General features: G+C 42.6%; 1 protein-coding gene across 1 annotated transcript in view; it reads left to right on the forward strand.

The window, feature by feature from the left end:
* ACRC (acidic repeat containing) overlaps positions 1-8,833 on the forward strand; it is a gene marked incomplete at its 5' end in the record, with an annotated part of 13,836 nt that extends 5,003 nt beyond the window's left edge. The window contains 4 exons of the mRNA XM_010015394.1: positions 258-402; positions 2,228-2,366; positions 5,941-6,145; positions 8,581-8,833. Of these exons, the coding sequence (XP_010013696.1) occupies positions 258-402; positions 2,228-2,366; positions 5,941-6,145; positions 8,581-8,833 (742 nt within the window). The remainder of the gene's footprint in view (positions 1-257; positions 403-2,227; positions 2,367-5,940; positions 6,146-8,580) is intronic.
* Positions 8,834-9,661: the final 828 nt, after the last annotated feature.

A 9,661-nucleotide genomic window follows, 5' to 3' on the forward strand; every position in this document is an offset into this window, starting at 1 on the left:
TGGAACTAGATGATCGAAGGTCCTTTCCAACCCAAACCATTCTATGATTCTATCGTAACAGCTCTTCTCCTTCTTGCCCCTGAAGGGGGAAGAAGGCACTATAAGCCTGTGGTTCCCATTAGCTTCCTGAGGGCAAGCCAGAGAAAAGTCAGGAGAGCTTTATGCCACTGGCAGCGTCCCAGAGATCTTTACTCGTTATAAAGTGACTATTATTTTTCAGTTTACTTCTGTAAACTGCTTTATGTTTTTTCTTGCAGGCTCAGGGTGTGCTCAGTGCCTGGCTGTTTCTTGCAAGATCTCTCAAATCCAGGTTCCCACTATGTGAAGTATTTCAAGAAAAATAAAGAGGAGCTGGCATGGAAACTCTACTGCCTGTATAATAGTACCATCTTTGAGCAGAAGGTTGGCTTCAAAACAAAATCTACAATTCTAAAATGCTGGTTAAAATGTTGCTCCTCGCTTTTTGATGTGATTGCTCTTTATCCTTTTCAGTTAGTGGAAGTTAGCTTTATAGGAATGGCTTATGTTTGAATTAGTTCAAGCGATTCCTTTGAAAGGGTTTTATCACCACTGTGGTGCAGAGGTTTACAGCTTGGCTTGCTTTCCCAGCTGTAGCAGTGTACCATCTGTAAGCGAGCAGCCTGGATGTTGTCCAAGAGTCCTTGATGAGAGAAACTGCTACATGAGGGGCCTTTGATCAGTTTGAATAGGTGACTGATACTTACCTTCATGGATTTCATAGTACCTGCATGGTTGTCAGCTGAGCAGCCTGAGAATGTTTCTATTGCTACCTCTGTGGTAATAGACCCTAGCAAAGGCAGCTATGGCTTTCTACTGCTGAAAGAATGCTTCATACCACTGTTGCTCATTAAACTTTTACAGAAGTAACACGTACTAGTGAACTTTTCAGCATTATGACAGCCTAATAGCTAGTGGCAACACAACTTTCTAGCCTGCAGCTGACAAAAGGCAAGTGGTGGGAGCATATGTTGGGGATAAGGGAGCTAGCTGATGGGTAAAAGCTCTTTCCTTTGTTGTTAGGGCCTGTTGCCTCATGCTTATGCATGCAACATGCAGTCTTTGTTCATTCCTATTGCGTGTTCATGTTTGCTATTCTGGAACAGATTAAAAAGCTGCTTATTCTTTGACTAACAGTTTTGGGTGAACCTAAAGCTGTACATTGTATTTCAAATTGAAGGTTCAATTTCAGAGAACTGCTGTCTTGACCTTTACGTCTTCTGGAATACTGGAGACTCTCTAGTGAGAAACATCTGTGGAAGGAAGGATGCTGCTCTCAGTAACTGCAGTAGCATTTTCTTCAGGAAGGAAAAGTTTTCTGTGCAGCTAAGAAAATGTTGTTGAGCTGGCCAAGGACACATTGAGGTCATGAGAGCAGAGCTGAACAGGCTCACTGCTGCTGAAAGCAAAATATCTTGCTCCCCAGTGCTTCAGCCTTGTACCTGTACTAGCATTTAACTACTGCTGGACCATTTATTTAAGCTCATTAACTAATTTGGATGACAAAAAACCTGTTCGTAAAATAACAGAGTTAACTAAGATAGATATTACGAGGGCTTATAATATCAGGAGCAGCACAGAGAATAAGCAAGGGGTGATTATTCACCCTCTCACAGTGTGAAGGTGCATCAAATTAAAATGGCAAGTTGCAGGTTCAGAACAACCAAAGCAAATTGTACTTGACCTCTAAATTATTATGCAGTAGAACTTCTGGTACTAGACTATTATTGTAGTCTGTGTGCTAACCATGCATGTGTTTAAGAACATACACACATGTACTCTCCGAAACACCAGAAAACACTTTTAAGGGCTGTTTAATACAAAGGAACCACCTGTGTCTCAGTGAGGTGTTGTCTTGCAAAATGACTTGCGAAAACAGAAGTCATCTTTTTTGAAGAGGAAATTCTCTTTCATGTCTGACCTTGTATTTCCTCTTAAGCAGCATGTGTTAGCCACTGTTGGAGGCAGAATAGAGGAGTCAAGGGACTTTTTGTCTCATCGTGCATTGTGAAACTCAGTGTTGGTTACAGAAAAACTGATGATGGGAATGATGAGAGGGAGAGTGGGTTTTCATCTTGAGTGACAAGAGTGTTAAGGGCACTAACAGGCACATCCTCTACTGGGTTTGCAGTAAATATAAGGGAAAGACAGAGGTCTAGAAAGAGAAGTGTAGGAGAGGGCAGATTACACATACTGTTTTGTTTTCCAGTTACCAGACAAAATGGAAATAATCTGGAATAAGAAAATGAGAAAAACAGCAGGATATTGTGTAACTGGGCAGACAGAAGGTCCTGAAGCAAAGCGTTACGCTCGCATAGAACTCTCTGAGAAAGTCTGTGACTCTGCAGGTAGGTAAAAGAAAAGATATGTTGATTCTTCTTTGGGAGAGCAAGTTCTAGAGATCAAAACATGAATGCGAGGCTTAACTGAGATGGAACAGGACCATGCTTTGATATTTCATATTATCTTGAATAAGTAATTCCGCTGATTGTAGTACTTGTCTTCACAACCCTTCTGAGAGGCCAGACAAATTTACAAAAATGTGAGAACAGAGATATATTAATGCTAACTGCAATATTTTGCTTATATTACTGATTTGAAGACCTATAGATTACTCCTATATGTACTGTAATGGCAATCTAAAATCTGACTCGTCCATCATAGCTAGCCACCTTCTTGGTAGTATTTATAGCTGGAATAAAGATAGGTCAGTGTCAAATTAAGTTCTGTTGTGTGGTGGGTACTGTAACTTACTTCTCCCTCATCCCCTCTCAATTTGGGGAAATTAATGTTGCGGTTACCATAGGAGAACCAGTTCTGTAATTGATAGAATATTTTTAAGTAAGCTTAATAAATCTGATTTGAGAGATCATAGTATCATATAATCACAGACTGGTTTGTGTTGAAAGGGACCTTAAAGCTGATCGAGCTCCAGCCCCCTGCCACAGGCAGGGACACCTTCCACTAGAGCAGGCTGCTCCAAGCCCCTGTGTCCAACCTGGCCTTGAACACTGCCAGGGATGGGGCAGCCACAGCTTCTCTGGGCACCCTGTGCCAGCGCCTCAGCACCCTCACAGGGAAGAGCTTCTGCCTCAGAGCTGATCTCAATCTCCCCTCTGGTAGGTTAAAGCCACTCTCCTTGTCCTGTCCCTACAGGCCCTTGACCAAAGCCCCTCTCCAGACTTCTTGTCAGCCTCTTTATATATTGGATGACTGTTACAAGGTCTCCCCGGAGCCCTCCCTTTTTCAGGCTGAACAAGCCTAACTCTCTCAGCCTGTCTCCAGAGGAGAAGTGCTCCAGAACAGGAGCATACAACTGCCCTTGAGATACAACAGCGTAACCTGGGAATCTGCTTTTGAGGGCTTAGTAGTCCACAAGTGCTCATCAGTTTTTAAGAAGTACCTTTTAGAAGCACAGGAGCAGACAATCCTGTGTCGTAAGTCAAGCAAGCAGGGCAGGAGACTAGCTTGGCTGAACAGGAAACTCCTTGTGGAAGTCAAGGGGAGAAAGAAATTGTATGATTTCTGGAAGTTAGGTCTGGCTTTGCAGGAAGATTACAGAGCTGTGGTTTTTATATGCAGGGAGAAGACATGAAAAGCCAGAGCTCATTTAGAGTTGAAACTGGCCGGTGTTGTCAGGTAACAAGGAAGGCTTTTTAGTAAGTTAATAGCAAGAGGAGGTCTACAGATAACATTGGTCTGATGCTTGTGGTCAGCTGACTAATAGGGATGAACAAAAACGCAGAGGCATTCAATGCTACTTTTTGCCTCAGTCTTTACTAGAACTGTCTGACTTCGGGCTGCTCATTCTCCTGACTTGGAGGACTACAAGTGTGGACACTGAAATTGTCAAGAGCAAGCTGTATGCCCACATATATGTCACAAGTCCGTGGGGCCTGATGGGATTCACTGCACAGTACTGAAAGAGTTAGTGAAAGTTATGGCAGGACACCTCTTGATTATCTGCAAAAGGTCTTGGGAGCCTGGGGAGGTCCCTGCTGACTGGGAGCCAGCCAGTGTTATTCTAATTTGCAAGAAGGACATGAGGGAAGATGCAGAAAACGAGAGACCTCTTAGTCTAACCTCACTTTCTGCAAAAATGATGGAGATGATTGTATTGGGTACTATTGAAAGACATTTAAAGAATAATGCAACATAAGACACAGTCAGCATGGGTTCACAAAGGGAAAGGCCTATTTAACTGATTTGATATCCTGCTATAAGGTCACCCACCTAGTGGATGAAGGAAGGCAGCGGAGGTAGTTTCTCTGGAATTTAGTAAGGCTTTTGATACTGTCGCTCACAGCATCCCTCTGGACAAGTTGACCAACTGTTGGATGAATAGGTTCATGGTGTTCTGAGTGAAGAACTGGCTGAAGGGCAGAGCTCAAAGGGTGGCAGTGCATGGGGCTACATGTGGCTGGCAACGGGTTACCAGTGGTGTTCCTCAGGGTGTGATTATAGGGCCAGTCCTGTTTGATACATTTATCAATGACCTGGATGCACGAGATGAATGCACCGTTAGCACGTTTGCTGATTATGCCAAACTGGGAGGTGTTGTTAACTCTTGAGGGACAAGATGCCTTGCAGAGGAATCTAGCTAGATTGGAGCATTGGGCTATGATTAATGGGATAAAATTTAGCAAGTCCAAATGTCAGATTCTGCACCTGGGATGGAGTAAGGCTGGGCGTAAGTATAAACTGGGAGTGGAGTGGCTGGAGAGCAGCTCTGCAGAAAATGATCTGGGGGTGCTGGTTGATAGCAGGCTCAATAAGAGCCAGCAGTGTGCCCTGGCAGTCAAGAGGGCAAACGGCATCCTGGGGTGCATCAAGCACAGTATAACTAGCTGGTGAAAAGAAGTCACTGTCCTGCTGTACTCAGCTTTGGTGTAGCCTTAAGTGCTGTGTGTGGTTCTGGGCCCCATAATGTAATAAGGACGTGAAGGTACTTGAATGCATCCAGAGGAGGGCAACAAAGCTGGTGAAAGGTCTGGAAGAAATGGCCTATGAGGAGTGACAAATGGTTCAAAGCTGTGCCAGGTGGTTGATGCACCCCATGCCTGTCAGTGATTAAGAGGCATTTGGACAATGCCCTTAATATCACGACTTAAATTTTGGTCAGGCAGTTGGACTAGATGATCACTGTAGGTCCTTTCCAACTGAAATATTCTATTCTAATTGTGGAGAAAATTTAGTGCTCTGCTCTAGTTGTTTCTGGAGGAAAAATGTCAATGTTACAAAAAAAAAATCAGTGAATCTTGGTCTAAATAAAGGTGTTTAAGTTGTCATATACAGAAAAAAAAACCCCAAAAAAACCAAACAAAAACCCAAACCACCAAAATAAAAAAAAAAAACCAAAAAAACAAACCAAAAAAAAAAATCGGAAAATAAAAAAAAAAAAAAAAACCAACCCAAACTAGGGAAGTAACTAGGATGCAGAATTAGGGCTAATCACAAAACTAGAAATCCTCTGAGTAAAATCTTGTTTTGGGACACTTTATGTGATCAAAACATTGGTAATTCCAACCTCCAAAATAATCATAGAATGGTTTGGGTTGGAAAGGACCCCAAGATTATCTAGTTCCAACCCCCTGCCATGGGCAGGGATGCCTCTCACTAGACCATTTCACCCAAAGCTCTGTCCAACCTGGCCTTGAGCACTGACAGGGATGGAGCATTTACCACTTCCTTGGGCAACCTGTTCCAGCACCTCAGCACCCTCACAGTAAAGAGCTACTTCCTTATAGCAAACCTGAACTTTCCTTGTTTAAGTTTGAATCCATCATCACCCCTTGTCCTATCACTACAATCCCTGATGAAGTCTTGCATCTTCATAAAGAATGACTGTTAAAGCAGTGACCAAGGATGAAAGTCTGTACTTCCCCGTACCTGACTGATCTTCATTGTTTGCCTTACCCCAAGATCGTCTTCGAGACACGCTGGTTCATGAGGCTTGCCATGCAGCCACCTGGCTGATCAATGGTGTTCGCGATGGACATGGACGATTCTGGAGATATTATGCCAGTAAATCAGCTGTGATTCATCCAGAACTGCCGATAGTAACACGTTGCCACAGCTATGAGATTAATTACAAATTCATCTATGAGTGTGTTCTGTGCAAAGCTACGTGAGTAGTGTTTTGGTCTTGCATATGATTAACTTTGTCTCTAATTTGGCAGTTCTCCTATATCTGGAAATGATGGGTCTCTTAAACTGGGGTACTCTGAGTCATCACTTTGCACTTCCTGAGCCCAAAGAACCTCATTATGCCATTCCACATGTTTGTTTTCAGGTAGTTTCATTTCCATTTCAGAAGTTAGGACAGGCTGAAGTGTCTTCTGAGAACCATTGGTGATGATGGAAGGTCTTTGGTAAGCAGTAAGAGATCAGAATATGTGCCTTGGCTTTTAATGACATGGCAGGAAAAGGACACCTCATGTGGCTGCTCTCACTTTTCAAACCTTGATCAAATGATGTAAATTTCGATTCACCTTCTACTGCAGTTAGTATTGAGTGAACTTGTGAAAGTTTTTGACCACTTAACTCTGATTTCATGATCAACTCTGATCCCATTACAGGCTTTTTGGTAGGGGGTGTATTTCCACTCTTATCTAAGTACTACATCAGAGAATCAACTAGTTTGGAAAAGACCTTTAAGGTCAACTCTGTTATCCCAGGACTGCCAAGTCCACCTCTAAACCATATCAGGAGTAATACTTGTAGGCCTACACTGATAGAACAACAAATGGATCTGGCACATCCCTGTAGAATGCATGTGAGTAAAGTACAGGCATGTGTTGCAGAAATGAGCCATTCCAAGTTCTTTTGACATCTATTCACATTTTACGTTTTAGAAAGTAACATGTTTGAATGTTACTTTGAATGTGCCATGACAACAGTGTAGGTTTGGTCTAAGGAAAAACAGTCCCCAGGGAGTACTAGACATGGCACAGTCGATTGAGTTGCTTTTTATATGCTCATCCTTGTAAAGATACTGAGGACCATCTGATGCTGAAGGAAGTCAGTCAGTAGAAACTAGACTCAAAAATGGAACAAGTCCCCATAAAAACTAGACACAAAATGCATCACAGTAATTAGATACTAGAATAAAGTACCAGAAGAAACTTTCTGGGTTTTGTATCTTTGACTTTGAATTGAGAATAAACATTTTGCCTAATCTCGTGTATTTGTTATGGTAAAGTAAAATGTGGACACCAACAATATAATGATTTCTGTTGGTTTAAAACTATAAAAGCTATAGTAAAAGCTATAGTAAGTTTTCTAGTTGATCTTTTACTTCATGGACTCTTTCAGCTTGTGTATCTATTAAATGAAAATAGATGTCTGCAGCCACACAGGTGTCAGCAGCATTGTAATGTGAAGAACTGAAGTTGAACACAAATCTACTGTTAAATTGCAACAGTGGTCATCAGACTTCTGTCTTGCTTACTGTATTTGTGAAATGAGAACTATATATGTTGCTGAGATCAAGCAGAAGAAATAGTTGCTGTAGTAATTTCACAGGTTTTTTACCTTTCATGGGTGTGGAAAGTGTCACCTTTTCTGGAAGATCATAGCTGACCTCAGGCTTCTGTATGCAATCATCTTGGTCTCAGTGGGAGAGCATGAAGTTTTGTGAATTCAGTTCTGCGTAGTCGGGGAAAGTGTGGGGGTTTTTAACACATAAAAAAAATTATCTCCCCCTTCTCCCCCTCCCCTTTAAGGGCTAAATGCATCCTTAGAAAGCATGCATGGGATTTTTTTTTCCCCCTCAGGATTATATGTGCTACTTTCAGAAGCACCAGAAGGAAAGAGCATTTCACATATAAAAGAATCTTCCTGAAGTGGTTAATCTGATTATGCAATGCCTTAGTTACTTAGATGCAACAGAGCATTGAGAAGATTCCAATACCTAAAGGGGGCTGGCAAGAGGTCTGGAGAGGGACTTCTGACAAGGGCCTGTAGGGACAGGACAGGAGGAATGGCTTTAACCTGCCAGAGGGGAGACTGAGATGAGCTCTGAGGCAGAAGCTCTTCCCTGTGAGGGTGCTGAGGCGCTGGCACAGGGTGCTCAGAGAAGCTGTGGCTGCCCCATCCCTGGCAGTGTTCAAGGCCAGGCTGGACACAGGGGCTTGGAGCAACCTGCTCTAGTGGCAGGGGTTGAAACTAGATGAGCTTAAGGTCCTTTCCAACACAAACCATTCTGATTCTACGATAAGATTTGATGGTGATGGCTTTGAGGAGAAACTTGAAGGAGGCGTAGTTGGTACATGGGTTGTGGAGGTGTTTCGAAATGTTGTAGCGCTTTATACTACTAGGCTGAGAGTAAAAGAGACAGAGGAAGGACCCAAGTTGAAAAGACAGTGGAAAAAGTTCTAGGGTAGAGAAATGTGTAATACAGATTTGATTGTTCTATTGTGTGAAGTATGTAGTCTGTTCCTTGTTCTAAAATGCTATCTTAGAAATCTGACCTGAGCAGCTCAGCAGAAGAGAAAGGAGCCCTTTCTTACAAGTACTGTCTACTGCAAGTGTGAAATCAAAGTGCTTATTTTTCCATTTCAGGACTGGACGTCATTCCAAGTCTCTGGACACAGAGCGCTTTGTATGCGCATTCTGTGGGGGGCAGCTGGTCCTGAGTCGGCCCACTCAGAAAGGTGGCACTCCTGCTAGGACACATCTAACGCCCTTTGCAAAGCATGTGGAAGAAAACTGTGGGCTTACTAAGAGAGAGCAGCATGGGCTGAGTCCTGCAGAAGTCATGCAGAAACTCAGTGCTGATTTTGCTTTAAAAACTAGGCTTCAAGATTCCTTGTAATACCTCAATACGCTCCTTTTTTGATGCTATTTAAATTTTGCATGTAGTAGTAAATGAGTATAACATTAGTCTAAGATTGTGTTTCGGAGTATTCCAGATAATTTTAGTATTTTGGCATTAAATACTTCTAATAAAGGAGACCTTACAGACTGTTCTAAAATTGGCAAGAGTGAACAAGAAGTAGTGATGATAGAAAGTCCATGGCAATACACAACTCGGTCGTCTTAGACTTCAGATAAACACCACCTGTGCCTGGAAAATGCAGTTCAAGGCCCTTCATGGTACTGACTTGTTGTGTTTGGAATTTTCTGAATGGTATTTACATGTAGTGCTTCAAATAGCATGTCTTCAGTGTCTCCAGTGAGCAATGGATTTACTCTTTCATCTGGGTAGCTGATAGGCTGTAGACTATGTGCTGAAGAACTGCTAGGTGTTCATCTGTCAATTCTTGCTAGATGCAAGATGAGTCCAGGCCCAAAAGCCAAAATCCTCTGATCTGTCTGGATGGCTTCCAGTGGCAGGCCTGAGGAAGGCCTCAGTATGGGTTCAGGCATTCTCCCAAAGAGAGTTTCTTGAGTGGTTCTTGACTGTTTTTGTTAAAAGTGGTAGGTGATGGCTCAAATCTGTTGGAGAAAGCGTGAATTTCTGCAAAGCTCTCTGGTCCTTAGTGAGATCAAGCTCTTGGTTCAGTTTTGATTTGCAGTTGTGCAAATCATAGTGATTCTGTGAAATGACTGAGATTTCACAGGAGCCAGTGGACTCAGTAGTAGGCTGTTATCTACTATATAAGACTTCTGTAGCCCATCAGCTAGATGCCCATCTCCGCCA

Source organism: Nestor notabilis, unplaced genomic scaffold (genome assembly GCF_000696875.1).
Source record: "Nestor notabilis isolate BGI_N333 unplaced genomic scaffold, ASM69687v1 scaffold2625, whole genome shotgun sequence".
Taxonomy (NCBI): Eukaryota; Metazoa; Chordata; class Aves; order Psittaciformes; family Psittacidae; genus Nestor; species Nestor notabilis.